The sequence below is a fragment of the Malaclemys terrapin genome, chromosome 17 (genome assembly GCF_027887155.1).
Source record: "Malaclemys terrapin pileata isolate rMalTer1 chromosome 17, rMalTer1.hap1, whole genome shotgun sequence".
NCBI classification, from domain to species: Eukaryota; Metazoa; Chordata; order Testudines; family Emydidae; genus Malaclemys; species Malaclemys terrapin.
The window spans coordinates 4,664,506-4,680,479 of NC_071521.1; the positions used below are offsets into that span (position 1 = coordinate 4,664,506).

The following is a 15,974-nucleotide window of genomic DNA, read 5'->3' on the forward strand; positions in this document are numbered from 1 at the left end:
ATTCATCTGCAATCGAATGAAGAATATTCAAGTCAAAGTACCAGTCCTTAGTGCAGTAAGGACTGACGGGAAACATCTAAAGAATGCAAAACCATTGCAGGAGCAGCTTTCCCTGGAGCCAGAGAAAGAGACTTTAGAAAAGCCAAAGTAGGCCAGCTCCTGCTGCAGAGAACCCATCCGAGCACTTAGATGCCATGAGCTGAATAGCCCATCTGTGCTCACATGCAGGTTTGCACTTGGCCTGTGAAGTACTGTGTGGCCAGCCAGGCCCTAACCTCCCATTTGTGGCCTCCTTTAGTTAGAAAGGAAAAGCATCTGCAAAGAATCGTGGACTGGAAAGTTGTGCTTTTGCATGTGCAACAACAGAGTGTCAATTTACAAAAAAACGGAGGGACTGAGTTGCTGAAAGGAGTGATGGTGGAACCATGAAGCCTTTCACTTCCAGGTGCCACTTCGAATCCAGCTTAGGTCAGTAGAGACCAAGTTGTTACCATCTGATGGCTGTTTGGTGACATATGTGAAACAAGTTGGTGAGTCACAGTCCAGTTCCTAGTGGAGAAGTGTCCACATTGCCAATGCCACTACCAGGACTCACTAATTGGTAGCCTTAGTGGGCATCTCAGCAGAAAGGCCAGGTATGGGTGGCTGCACAGGGCAGTGTCAGCAGAGAGGACAGGAAGTTTAGGATAACTCACTTGTACATTACTGAGGGCACCCATTAATGGGACCAGGTTTACAGAGCCATAAACCTAAACACCCTGAAATCTGTAGTGTATTCAGATCTGAGATTTTGGTTTGGTCCCATCTCTAAGAAAGCAAAGTTTAAAATGACACACTTCAGTTGCACATATGACTTGTTTTTTCCTTGGGCAGTTTATATTCTCTGGAGCTCAGCATGTGAGTATGTGTCAGACTCAATTTCAATGTAATGTCTGAAGCAACAAGAATCAGGGCTGATCTTGTGTCAATTCAATTTCACAACCTCTTAGAATCAATAGTTCCTGTAGCCATTTACCTCCAAATGCCAGACTATCAGGTCAGACTGATGCTTGTAGAGATCACAGCATATCCTTATGAATAGCTTCTACTTTCAGGAATGTCACCCATCTATAACCCAATTTGGGCATGTTTGCTATTCTGGGACACTTCTTTTAAATCTTTGAGCTGTTTGATTTATGTGTCAAATACAAGGAAAATGTCTCATTTTGGTCTTTGAAGGGCAGAGGATGGGTGTTTGTTTGTGACCATTCTAGGCAGTTGCTGCTTGAATTAAAAAGGAATTAACTAATAGCGAGAGAGAGAGAGATGGAGTGTGTATATACACTTCCAGTCTTTGGGATGAACAGAGGTATAGAAATGAGACATACTAGATTAAAAGACTGCAGCATGTGAGAGAAGTCTGTGCCACGATTCTAATCTAAACTCTGTTCTTATTTGAAGGGATGTGCTTGCAAGCCTTCATAGAAGCTTTCTTTTGCCTGGCTCAGAGAAGATACAAGTCACTCCCACTTCATGAGCAAGTGGCATCATTGATTGATTTCTGTGAATACCATCTAGCCATCCTCGATGAGAAGCGCCTGGTTTGCAGCCGAGGAATAACGGAACGCCGAGCAGCTCTGGTTACCTGTCAGCCAGATGGACTCCACCTCACGGCAGCTACTCATGCGCCTCTCCTGAACCGCATGACTGCTGCCAATAAACTTACAGATTATAGAAATCATCGGTCTTGATGGGCACTATCAAGGAAAAAAGACAATGACAGGGCTGGAAACTGATCCCTGAACACATGCTGCAGGAGGCGAAACATGGGCTCTTGAGTTCTTCCATCTGACATTCACCGTAATGTATTACAGCTTTCCCTGATTTATGCTCTTCAGAAGTGACTGTTGCAAACTTCCCCTTCCACGTAATGACTCTCAGTGGAAATGGCTGTTGTTTATTATTTCCCCAGTGGACATACAAAATAGCTGAAATGACAAACTGCGTCTTTTATTCAGAGTTTATAGAAAATCATTTATGAAGACAAAGGGGCAAAAATGCAACGTTACAATAACTGGCATCATGCGGTTGATATCACTGACTGAGAGGGGCAACCTCAGAGAAGGAATTTCAGCTCAGTAATGCCTTGGAGAAGCCAATTTCTACAACACGAGCAACATGTTTTTGAGCCGCGCTGTGTGTTCTGGACATTGTTTTGAAACCAAGTAAGGAGATGCAAACTGGCATTTCTAAATTGTGTGCGTTTTTAAAAACTAAAACTCCAAATTATGCATTTGATCACATTTTAGGTTTTGTCTCTCTCTTATGAGGATTTAACTGTATTTTGTTTTGTGTGTATTGATACAGATTTTGTCTGTTGGGTGCCGGCAGCTACATACTGGATTTTTAAAAAAAGTTAATCCTAAAGCGCTGAAATCATAACCACTTTTGAGGTCCAGCTCTTTGCACACAGCCTTTGTTACTCCAACTGCCCTTATAGGTCAAAAGAAAAGATTAAAATGGCTATCAATCCTACCCACCCGTATACCCCAAACCAGCTCCATTAGGTTCTCTAAATTGATAGGTGGTACTTCAGCAGGACTGCATGCATATGGATTGATGAGCACTGATCCTGCAAAGAGAACTGCAAAGGCTCACCCCAACATTGTTCTCTTTTCAGGGTCAGGGCCTGGGAGCCAGATCTAAAGCCCAGGGAAGTCAGTGGGGCTTAAGTGGCCTCTGGATCAGGCCTAGGTGAGGTCACAGTTGTCAGGATCAGATACTAGTTATGATCTTCATGGCCTTGAATGGTTGAGGACCCCACCACTCAGATCTCCAATTTCCCATGGTCCCAAAACAATTAATAAAAAATGTGGATTTTTTCCAAGCATTTCATCTTCTGGGACAAGTGTGAGGGCATTCTTGGCTGAAGGCCTCTGTGAGAACCTGAGTTTGAATTCAGAGCACAGCACTCTTCACTCCCACTGGGTTGGGAGCTGAGGGCACTTAGCATCATGTAGAGTTAGGCCCATAGGGCCTGAAAGCAAAGCCTGTTGAAGTCAATGGAAGACTCCCATTAGTTTGGATTAGTCCCTTAGTTAGGCCTTGATGTTAGTATTATGGCAAACCTCTGAATTCATTAAGATCTGGGTCAGGTCCTCAGTGGGTGTAGATTGGTGTAGCTCCATCTGACTGAGAGGCTTTCAGGACATCTGGGCACTGTTACAGCAATAACAAAGAGCAATGCTCTGGGGCCAGATTGCAAATTAAAATGAAGGTAATTCTATTGTTTGGTCCTTCGGAGAGGAAAACAACTAGAATTGTTCATTACGTATAGTGCTTTATTTACTTCATGAGCACTAGCTCTCTGTGCCACTGCATATTACCCTGTAACTATGCTCTGCAGATAGGAGCAATTCCATACTTCGTTTTTTTTATTTTAATAATTATTTGAACAGCTACTGTACATATTTTCTCTGTACTTGTAGCATGTTCTGGCCAGCATTCAATGCTGTAATTAATATTCTGTCACAGTACAGCACCGAACTGTGCAGAGCTAGTTTTTCAAGTGTCTGTTACTGTAACTAATGGATTTAACAGTAAAAAGCTAGACTAATTGCATATTGGATTTTTTTGCTATCATTTTTGGACCAGGAATGGTACCTAGAGCTGTACCTTTTCATAGGTCCTCAAATTTCTCTTTAAAAAATATATAGAACAAAGATGTACAAGAGAATACAGTAATCCTTGCTGGATTATGTTACTAGATTTCTTTTTAAACACAATTCTATAGTTTACTCCTGTTTCATAGGAGAGAAGTCATGGGACCCACTAGTCTGCTCTCCCATTGACCTTACTGGGGGCTAGTCTCAGCAAGACTGTGACACTTAGAACTTCGGTACTGTTGACAAGGAACCTTCCATGTATAATTGCAGCTAATGGTAATGCACTTACCTAATGGCTGCAGGAAAAAATCCTTTCTTTTATTCTTTAGAATTCAAGAACCAGGGCTAATTTGAAAGCTGTCCATGCTGTGACCTAGCTAGCATAGTTACAGGACATGAAGAGGAGGAAGTATGGCCTAGTGTTTAAGGCATTCTGGGACTTGAATGGCATGGGTTCAATTCCGTACTCTGCCACTGTCTTTCTCAGAGACCCTGGGCAAGTCAGTTTGTCCGTGCCTCAGTTTCCCATCTGTAATACAGCAATAATAGCACTGTCCTACCTCACAGGGATAATGTGAGGATAAATACAGTAAAGATGGTGAGGTGCTCAGATACTGTGGTGGCGGGTGTTGTACAAGGATCTAAGATGGGACAGGATGGGCCCCGCAAGCAGATCTGTGATAAAAAATTGCCTATTTTTCAGAAAATTTCAGCAAAATGTTAGTAATTATCTACTAGCTTTTATTACAAAAATTGTTGCTACTTGCAAAAAAGATTTTGAATGGTATGTTTTGAAATTAAAATTTCAGCAGTTTTTGCTTTGAAACTTGATCTTTGATTAAATTTCAGAATTTCAAATTTTGAAATTTGATGTTTCCTCTTTCTAATAGGATTGAGGTAACTCAATAATCAAGCAAAAAAAGGCATTTTAATAGGTGTTTTCATTAAGCTGGTTATGATTTGGTAAAGAAAGAAAACTGCAAATCTCAGAATTTCCCAAGTGGTATTGTAGCTGTGTGGGTCCCAGGTGATGAGAGACATGGTAGCTGAGATAAATTGCTCCAGTAAAAGATATTAACTCACCTACCTCATCTCTCAATTGTCAGAGGTAATCAGGTGAATTCATTCTTTCACATGTAGCATGCTAGCAAAAAGCTTGGGCATCAGTTAAGTCCCACTTAAGCCTACATGGGGTTGCAGTGAGTGTAACTAAAGACAGGATTTGACCCACTGTCTTTATTGTGATATTTAATTAAATTCTGTGTGTAGTCTGCATAGCCTATCGTCTCCCAAACACCACAACGAGAACCCTGGGACCCCCATGCTCTTGTCCCCTTAACAGAGGTGAGAGAATGATAATACTTCATTGTCAGACTGATAGTGGTGATCTTTACACTGATATTAGACTACCTCTTGAGGTTTCAGAGTTCTATTAAACATCACTAAGGTCACCATTGTTGGGGTTTTCTCCCAGATGGAGTTCTGTGGTGCTGAACTCCTACACAAGATGTTACACAATGAAATACCGTATGTGATCCTGTACTCCATCGACACCTCAGGGCACCACAGAGGAAGCCTCCTGTTGGGCAACACAAATGGAGAGGGGAGATTGGCTTTTGTATTGACTGCAGTAGAGAATATGTTAGTTCTAGAATAAGAGAAAGAGGCAGGAAGATCTGCACACCCTATTTTAAAGACAAGCAGAATGTCTTGGGAAAATTGTATAACAATATTTGCTTATGGACCAGATGATTTGGGACAGTTTCTCACTCTCTAGGTTTTTATATCACATCTTTCACCGTGGTACCTGAGGGCTTCCCAAAATAATATATCCCCTTTTCCTAAATATTTCAGATTTTGCCTTCATGCAATGGGCTGTAACTACATCAGTGGTGTCAGACTGTTTTTTTTCTGTCTCCCTTTGGACCTACACGTTCTATAATAATAATAATAAATAATAATAATAATGGAGATATCCCATCTCCTAGAACTGGAAGGGACCTTGAAAGGTCATCAAGTCCAGCCCCCTGCCTTCACTAGCAGGACCAAGTACTGATTTTGCCCCAGATTCCCAAGTGGCCCCCTCAAGGATTGAACTCACAACCCTGGGTTTAGCAGGCCAATGCTCAAACCACTGAGCTATCCCTCCCCCCCAACCTGCTGTCCTTTAGGATGATGAAAAGCCCAAAAGAGTACAGTATATTTTGATTTCACATGCATTTTAACAGAAAAGTTACTGTTTCCAGTTTTAAGGGCATGCAGAAAATCAGATACAGTATTGCAGTAACGGGCATATTAGAAAGACCAGAGATTACACAAGATTTTATGGCTCCTCTGAAAATGACCTTTGGGGGTACATTTCCGCAGCAGTGGAGGATTTAGCATCTTGACACCTATTTTAATATAATGGGCTAAATGAATTTACACAAGCAACATTTAGAATTTATGCTCTTGATTGGAAAACAGCTGCATGCAGCCTATAACTGCCTACTAATGGAGTCCGTAGCGGTACTGCAGAGTGCAGTAAGAAGACAAACGGAGCCAATTAGAAACAATATGAACTGGACCATGTTAATGTCAGATGGCACCGCACTTTTATCTTCTCACACTTGTCCTCTCCTTTTTTTAAGGGCAAATCTTTTCTCCTGCAATGGCCAGACTGCTTGAAATGTTTTGTGTGTTGTGCAGTGAAGAGTGTAATTTTAGGCTGAAGCCACCATCCTCAGCCTTGTTTAAGTTTCATAAAGATTATTGCAGGATGAAGATAAAATGCCATGCTCCAAGTTTTGGCATCTGTCAAAACAGATGAAGCTGAAAGGATCTTTTTTTCACACTTTCATTGTAATATGTTTGAAGACATTCACAAGTTGAAAAATGGTTACTTCTCGTTCTGTGGCATCTGGCATTTGTCTTGCGATTGGCAGTGTGTTACTAGAAAATAGCGTACAGTTTCTCTCATCTTGATTGATGTGCTATACAGATAGTCTTGTATAAGACTTGGATTTGAAATGTTATGAATGTGAGTGTACCACTTGAAAGATCTAGGAAAGGCAATCTATGCCCTGAAATATCCATTTTTCTCATCTCATAACTGTGCTCCCTGTATCTAGGTGAGATACAAAACTGCAGTTTGTAATAAACTCAGATGAGGGGTCTCTGTATGTTGCCACGCTTTATTGGCTCTGATGGATGTAATAGAGATTTTCAGAGCTTGTATCTATTTCTTGCTTATGTGATATCGCTGATTTGCCTCCCATCTTAAAAGACAAAGAATGCTTTGTAGAATAGTCAACATGTTCAGTCACCTATCACTGGTAACCCAAAGTCCACGTATTTATGCAACTGGGAAACTGCATGACCTGTTATTCCCTGTAGAGAATATATAGAACAGAGCTGTTCTTTGGGGACTTAATGGCAAAGTCACATTCCCGCTCTGCCCCATCCTCCAGTTCTGGCAATTTCTTCTGAATCTTATTTAGAGTCCAAAGCAAAATGAATTTTACATAACCCTTGGGCTAGTGCAGTCTGCACACAAAAAATGACCAGAGAGGTTTAATTCAGGATATGAATGCTGATGTCCTGATGTTAATCAGTAAATCCTGATGGCTCATCCTAGGGAGAAAACCAGTAAGCGACTGGTACTTGGATGTATTTTATTAGACTGGTTACCACTGAAATCTTTCCACTCATTCATGGAAACATCATATGGAAAAATCAAGCCCGTGTTCATCACTGTCTGACCTTGTTCCATGTTTCATCACTAGCAATTGTTATGTCTGTTGGACAGTGACCATTCAGCCTCCAGGTATATCTGTCGTCTGTTTTCTTTTCCACCACATGTTCTCTCTTTGTTCTGCCTAATTCCATGGCTCTATTTTCCAGCTTGCCCACGCACACAGCAAATTGATGCTTTTATTAGCGATTTCTGTTAATTTGGCACCATGTTGAATCTATTAGTGTCATTTCTTATGTTGCTATGGAGTTTCTACTAGAATGTGACTGTCTCCTCAGTTGATTATAAAGATGAAAACTTCCTGCTCCATCTTCTTGGTAGCAGGGTTATAGCAAGGTCCCAGAGGGCCCGGCTGCAAGAATATGTTAGGGTCCCTCTTCCCGATTCCAAAATCCACCCCCTCCAGCCCAGCCACAGCTCCAATTCAGCCCCTGCTTAGCTTCCCTCACAGCCCTCCTTCAGATACCCCATAACCCTGCAGTTCTGAGCCCCACCAGCTCTCTCTCAACCCCCCTCCAGCCTCCATCAGTCCAGCTCCCAACTCCCCCAGCCCTGATCCAATCACTCCTCCTGCCCCCTACTTCCCCGATCCACCTCTCACCCTCATTTCAGGCCCCCACAAGTCTTCCCCCAGGTCCTCCCTTTATCTGCTCCAGCTCCACTCCAGCCCCCTACTCCACCCATCCCCCCAGCTCTGATCCAGAACCCCCCAAGCGCCACTCCAACTCCCTTCCCCCATCCTCCACAGCTCCAGTCCAGCCTCCCACCTCAGCCAGTTCCGCCTCAAAATGGCCAATGCTTTTACCTGGGGCTCCATGTCTAGAAGTGAGGGGCACATCTCCCATATCTGCCCCTTCTCCCCCTCACGCCTTTTCTGTGCATCTTTGCCGACTGCTCACGCTTGAGGTTGCCCTAGCTGGAGGGGCCCCCAATCCCAGCTGCCTCCCTGTCCCGGGACCCGCTCTCCTCCGGCGGCCCCTTTCCACTGTGGTGTGGCGCGGCTGAACTTCTGCCAGTGGCATGAATAGGGATACATGTATGCAGCTAGATCTGAGCGCCCCCGGCACCTTGTGGGCCCTGGTGCAGCTGAACCATTTGCACCGATGTAGCTACATCCCAGCGTGGTAAGCTGTCATCCATCCCATCGCACTGCACAGCTGTTGATTAGATGATTGAGCTTTGCTGTGGCTTTATTCAGTTAGCGCAAGCCCTTCAAGCCGAGAGCTGGACTCCTCTGCTACCTTTCTGCTCATAAACACAAAACCCGATCAGTTGTCCAGAGCAGATGAGCTCATGGAGCGTCTCTGTCTTTTCCTGTCTTTAGACTATAGTGCTGTGCTTTCCAGGGGGTGGGCTTTCTTAGAGCTTCATTGCACAGGAGTGCAGACGTCCTCATTAAATCCAATCCTGCCTTAATGGAGAGAGAGCAACCTCCCAGTCGACCCAAATGATGCCAAGTTGTAACTGTCCTTGGTGCCGCCACTGACCGGAGCTGTATGATTTGCAGGCTCTTGTTCTCACACCACATGCATTTTTTCCACCCAGTGAGAATGGCTTTGGTTTTTTAACCTTTGAAAGTGGATATCTTCATGGTTATAACTAACATAAGGGATAAAATAAATCAAATCTAATCTAATCTTTTCAGCTAATGTCTTGAATCAAATTTACAGAAGGGACCTCTCAGTAAATGGCACCACACAATTTCTTTTAAATCTACAGAGCTACAGTTGAAAGGTAGAGTAGATGCATTAAAATGTCATCTACACTTAACCCTGCAACCAGATATGATGTTAGATTTCTACCAAAATCCGATTGGCTTTCTGTCTAGTCTTGCCTTGAATAACGCCAGCCTGGGAGATTCCTTGGCAGGTAGTTTTTTTAAGGATAAGATATTAGCCGAGGCAATAAACACAGTGCTGCTCTCTATTCTTTTAAAAGAATAGTAATAATAGTGTATTTTAGTTATCATAAACACACATCAGAGTGTATGGCATTATATTCCAGAGCCGAGCCGAATATCCTGATTTAATACATAAAGTAAGTGAGCGACTTGGAAACGTCATAAAATCCAGAAATAATTTGAGTTTAATTGAAGCATCTTAGTGTAGAAGTTGTTTTCAAGTTGGCTAAGGATGTTGTCTCATGGTTCATCTCTGTCAGACAGTGCTGCTGTTTCGAATAACGCCCAGCTTGGTGGGCTTGGAGTGCTGTTGTTGCTCTGACAACTTGTGCTGTTTGGAAGCTGTAAAGTTCTTGACTACAAACACCCGTACTGAAAGCCAGGCGTTCTCCTTCGAGCAGACGCAGCTGTGTCTCCCAGTTAGGTGTGTACGCATCACGCGCACTGGAGCCGGAGAATTTTGCCTAGAAGTGCTCACAGAGGTAAAGAGCTGCTCCAGGCCATACTCCCTCCCCTGGCTGTATGAGGCAGCGCCACCCCACCCCCCTCCCTTCCTCCGCACTGAATGCCCACAAGATGAGACTGTGGTGCAGAGGGGACGAAGGCTGGGTACAGGGCCGGCTCTAGGCACCAGCAAACCAAGCACGTGCTTGGGGCGGCACATTTTCAAGGGCGGCATTCAGGCCGTCTTTTTTTGCTTTGGGCGGCAAAAGCCTAGAGCTGGCCCTGGGTGGGTAATGGAATATACGTTTGCATCACAGCTCGAAGAACCACAGTTACAATAAGTAACCATTTCTCCTGAGTATTGTGGTGAAAGTTCTGGAGCCCTCTTCTCCCTGGCCTTTAAAGGCTGCTTGGCAATGGCTGTGCTTTCCGTGCTGGCCCCTAAAGGGTGTGGTACTGCTGGTATACAGGCTGTCTATAGCTATAAAGCAAAATCTCATCTTTAACTCTCAGTGTGAAACTACCTTTGATTTCGCTGAGCGCATCTGAGGGCAGAGTTGAGCCGAGGGAGCTGATTATCTTGTTGCTTTGAAAACAAATTGGAAATGGTACTGATGCAATTCTGTCTTTCATTTATGTTTCTAACACTGAGAACCACTTGATAGAAAGTGAACACAAAAAGAGGTGTTCTGCTCTGGCCGACAGAGACACCACCAAATAGTTATTGCTTATGGAGCACGACACATCCAGGACACTTCATCAAATGCATGAGGCCAAGGTACATGCCCCCCCCCCCCCCCACACACACACACACAGTTTTACAGACTAATCGCTGACATAATTCTATTGCAAATACTGTAATGGAAATAGAGTCCAGCAAAATGTTTGGCTTCATTGAGTCAATCGGTCCAAATGCTGCAGCAATGGGCCTCTAATAATGAATGCAAATATTTGTGCCATCTTAAGGTCATCAGCAGAGATTAAAGTAATTGACATATTGGTGTAGCGTGGAGTCGAGAGAACTCAGCACGTGTCTCTGAACACAATTGTGGGCTGTGGCGTTACAGGTGGCAACAATAGCCAGAACATTTGTTGCAGGCTATGGAAGGAGAGGGGAATTTCTGAAGAGTGCTGCAGCCCTTGTGCCTCTGTTACCTGTTCATAGCTTCTCCCCACCAAGTCAATAGTCCCAGTCTCTGGCGGGCAGGCGGCAGTGTGTCTGTATGAAGCAGGGGCTGAAAATCAAAAGGGCACAACCTGGCAATGAAGTTGTGCTGAGCCTTCTCCTTTATGGTTCAGGAGGCCAGGCAGGGAACAGAAGAGGGCCAGAACCCTCTTCGCCTTTGCAGTTGTCATGCTTGGCACTGCCAGTGACACATACTAAAACGTTTGCATTTATTAACCCAAGTGTAAACTGCAGGGACCTGAATCAGTTCAGAATGATCACTTACCAATTAAAAACTAAAGTGCTATTTGCTCTCCTCACTTGGTCCTGAAACAGTAAATGTCACTATTGTTTGTTCTACTGTATTTGTAAAATGCTGCACTTTATTGCTGTGGATAGTTTGAGCTATTTAAGATAGAGATTCTGTTATTGTATAGAGAGTTATGTGCTAGATTTTATCTTTGATATGAATGAATCATTGAATGTTTAATGCTTTAATTTTTCTGAAGTAGGAAAACAGGTTTTTTTTAAAGATTTGTGTAATGTACATAGATTATGAATAATTGCTAATATACATTTTTGGGTAATGATCTATATATTACATATTTAGGAGCCATCATGTAGAATGCCTGATACAAGGTAGCCAGCTATAAAAGCAGCACGCATGTCATCATGCGCATATTTCAGTGTGGATGGAGGGAGAGGGAGGGTGGGAAATGACATGTCAGAGAGAGATGTGACATAGGTTTAAGCAGTTATTTATTCAATCTCCTAATGTGGAGATTAAAGATCACCAAAGCCCTTTAAACCACTAAACAAAATACACCCACAAGAGGAATCAATAGCAGAAAAAGTGGATTTCAGATTCTTGACTCCAAAGTTATTTCTGTTTAGTTTCTTCTCCTCAAGGTCCCATAGCACAGTGAGAAGAAAAGAGGTGAGTACCATATAATCCCAGGCTATGCTGTCTCCATTCAGCTGTGTTTCACTTTCACCTCACAAAGGAGTGACAATTCTTATGGTGCATGTACTGTGCTAGAGAACTACAAACCCCAGCATGCTTTGCAAGCGAGCTACAATTCCTATCTTTCCATGGGATAAAATTAGCTATATAAGAAACACCTGGGTACTCCCTTCCCCCTGCATCTCTTGCTGTGTCAGTGGATTTGCTTCCAAGCTGAACAGAGGCCACAAGCCTTCTACTAGGATACGTGCCTGTGAGTAGCTGATCTCTTCCAACTACCCTGCCCAGAGCAATGGCATAGGAGCTCCCAAACCAGTAAGTAGCAGCATATGCTGTATTTACATGTTTGTATTTGCGTGGGCATGGCTTTGCTGCTGTCCTACCGTACAGTATAACTAAGTAACCATCATCCATTGCTACCCTTCTTGGGGGTGATAGCATATTTTAATATTGGGGTGCTAGGGCAAACATGACTGTCAAAATCAATAACAAGTTTAACAGGTAAACTAAACAGTAAAAGGAGTTGGAAACAGCCCTTTACACAGGTTAGGGCCACCCAGGAAAACAACACTAGTAGGAAGGCCTTGGGATTCCCCAGTTCAGACTGGTTCCATGTCCTCTCATCCGCAGTAAGAAGGCTGCTTAGTAGCTGTGTTGTCTGCAACCCAGCCACCATACCCCCCCCCCCCCCCGTGCTTTGTGCATCCCCTTACCGACCTGTGTGTAGCGCTGGGCTGCTTGTATGGCAAACACTCACTAAAACCCTTAAAAATCACTTAAAAACAATCACTCACTTTTGTTGATTATGAGGCAAACAATCTGTTGATGCTTTTTTCAAGTAAGGGTGAATTCTTCATTTACAAACATAATGGCCTTCACACATGCTTTTAACTTATACATTTGCTGATGTATAGTCAAGAAAGACATTTGATAAGACTGCTGTCCGAGAGTGGGACTCCAGATCAACTGGTGTTTGAATAGTGAGGCAGCATTAGAAAGAAGCCCTTGTTATGCAAAGAGGACTGTAATGTTTCTGGGGTTTGATTCCTTTTAGTTGCTGGGCCAGGGATTGAAGAATTTCAGGGTATTAGTGCACTGCTCATTGAAGTCAGGTGTTTATCAGCTGGAAATTAGCTTGCCTTGATCAGCTGTGACCATGTGCTTGGCAGTGAGGAAAGACCCATCCCAGAACATTCTCTCCTCTGTTGTGATGCTGCTGAATTCAGAGGAGCAGGTGGATTGAATGTAATTTTTGGCTGGGGACTGTGCCATGAGTGTTCAGAGTAAGGCAAATCTGGCCTATTGGCCCCATTGCCAAGACGGGTCTGGGTGTACAAGCCAATTATCAGAAGGTGAAAGCAACCACATAGACTTCTTGAGTAGATTTTGATCAGCAATATGGAAGTGAACGAATGTACCTTCTAAATGAATTAAAGTCCTCTTTCATTAACTGATGTGTTTATTCACTGTTGCACCAGTTTTCTTCTTTACAAAACACACTTTGAAACTGTATAGGAAGGCGTGGGATTGAAATTAACTTGAAACAGTGGCAGCGACTTACCAAGCCATTGTCTGTCCCTATTTCAGTGGGACTGTGGCCATTTTCCTCAGCCACTGTCAGCCTCCTCCCAGCCTGAAGCCCTGGGTGCCAGCCTGGTTCTGGCCGTGCAGCATTTGCTATCGCTTTGAATTCCCTGCCTTTTCGGTTGGTTTCATCTTAAAAATGTAAACGAGCCATAAAAGAAGAACCCCTTACTTGTGTAAGGCAGATTTTTAAGTACCATTTTAGGAGTTTTTATAAAACACAGACTGTAACCAGTTGATCTTAATGAACTGATCACTGGGATACTTATCCAAGTGCTGTTAAAACACACCACTTAGGGAGCTTTTAAATGGACCTTATGAAACCAGTATATAGTAGGTACAGCCTGCCATGTAAATGTGCACTGAAGATCCTGTGTAAAAACTCTTAACTTAACCAATAGACTTTCTTGGTTTCTTTGCAGCCATCAAAACCTATTCCATAAATATCTATGAGAAGTATTTTAAAATGCAGCTTATTTTTAACGCCAATAGATGGAACTTTTCGAAAGCTTTTTTATGGTCTTACCTAGCAAATCTGTATTTAGTGACATCTTTAAAAGTCGAATTGGATTCTATTCCAGCTAGGTTCTTATACTGCACTCACCACTGTAGTATCCGACGACCTGACATGCCCCGGTCACATAGGAAATCTGTGGTAGAATCAGGACTGGAAACCATTCTGTTAATGCAAAGATTTGCCTTAATTAACAGGGGAATCCAAAGAGCTAAGTTCTGTCCTGATAAATGCGTGCAATTCCCACTGATGTCAAGAGGCCATCATGAGGTGGATATGATAGAGGTCTATAAAATCATGACTGGTGTGGAAAAAGTAAATAAGGAAGTTAATTTACCCCTGCACGTAACACAAGAAGTAGGTTCACCAAATGAAATTAATAAGCGTCAGGTTTAAAACAAACAAAAGGAAGTATTTCTTCATGCAACGTACAGTCAGCCTGTGGCACTCATTGCCATGAGATGTTGTGAAGGCCAAGATTATAACAGGGTTCAAAAAAGAGCTAGATAAATTCATGGAGGATAGGTCCATCAATGGCTATTAGCCAGGATGGGCAGGGATGGTGTCCCTAGCCTCTGTTTGCCAGAAGCTGGGAATGGGTGACAGGGGATGGATCACTTGATGATTACCTGTTCTGTTCATTCCCTCTGAAGCACCTGGCATTGGCCACTGTCAGAAGACAGGATATAGGGCTAGATGGAACTTTGGTCTGATCCATTATGGCCGTTCTTATGGGGTGGAAGCAATCGCAGATGTGTGCAGATATGGAGAAAATTCAGCAGCGTGCAGAAAGTCAGCCCAAGATCTGTGCACCACTTGCATCCCACTGAGCGTCTGGTGGCTCTGTGTATGGGGTAGCAGAATCTGGGCCCAAAAAGGAATTCTTCAGAACAATAGCTCTGCTGCACTGCTCTAGGCCTGTGCAAAGCATGTGTTAGTGCACTCCAAGGGGCTGACTCGTCTAGCGTTGTTGTTATCAGAAAGATACAAATTGTGGATTTATCGGTATCAGAGAGGTCAGTAATCATGTCAGATTAGTATTTATTTGCGGGTGGGTTTGGTCAGCTTGTAGTCCTAAACTAACCTTCCTTTTTCCTTGTTCTTTCATCAGTGGGGAAGGAATAGACTGTAGTAGCCCTGTTTGGATTTTGACATTATTAATAGCTGTCTGACAGCTCCATGAGCATGCCACTGCGCAGTTCATTAATTGGGAACAGAAAGATGGTTTTGAAGCAATTGGTACATCTGTTCTACACTGTTTTTTTGCTCTGATCTCCATCATGTGTATTAGTTGATAAAAACCTTGTAAAACATGGAGCTGTCTGTGTATCTGATCAACGCGAGGAGATTATGGAAGTTGTCGGGGTGGTGTGATATCATGGATTAATGTAGTATCTTCCCAAAGGGGCTGCTTCTGACTCTACACGTTGCATGTGAATTCCTGGGAGCATTTTAAATTAGGGCCGTGTTTACTGCTGGCTTTATTAATATTGTTCAAGCGATTATTAAATGAAGCGAAGTTCACCGTTGCCTTGTAAATGCTGTTAGGAAATACATTCATAATCAACGCTTGACAAATGATGCTGTAGGAGTTTATGTAGCGGTAGGCAGAGAGTGAAAACTCTGCACTCGATTTGGGGGTGCTGGCTTCCCACATGAACGCAGGGGAGGGAGGGAAGAAGGGATGGATGGAGGTCCTAGGCATAAGGCACCCACAATTAGAGCTGATGAAAAAAAATCACCACCATTTCTCTCTGAAATATTTTGAAATAATTTTTGTTTTGTTTCCCCTTTATTCATTTTTTCCCCAAAGAACTGTCAGGGGGAATTTGGGGTTTTGAAATTTGTGGGTTTTAGAGTTTTCAGTTTATGGGTCTTTCCTCCATCCTCTCCTTTGTTTCCTTTTTATCTTTTCTCATGCGTTTTCCCCATCTTTTTCCATTTTGCCACTAAAGCGTGCGGGGGAGGGAAAGAAATGGGGGAGGAAAAGCTGAAACACTTTCACTTTGGTGGGTTTCACTGAGAA

At 43.2% G+C, this 15,974-nt stretch overlaps 1 protein-coding gene across 4 annotated transcripts in view; it reads left to right on the plus strand.

Moving 5' to 3' along the window:
• TTLL11 (tubulin tyrosine ligase like 11) overlaps positions 1-15,263 on the plus strand; it is a 121,931-nt gene extending 106,668 nt beyond the window's left edge. For 3 of the 4 annotated variants that reach the window (XM_054007460.1, XM_054007462.1, XM_054007463.1), the window contains one exon: positions 1,441-15,263. In XM_054007460.1, coding sequence (XP_053863435.1) covers positions 1,441-1,730 — 290 coding nt within the window. In that variant the 3' untranslated portion in view covers positions 1,731-15,263. The remainder of the gene's footprint in view (positions 1-1,440) is intronic. The other variant, XM_054007461.1, reaches the window with a different exon arrangement.
• The last annotated feature ends 711 nt before the right edge of the window (positions 15,264-15,974 follow it).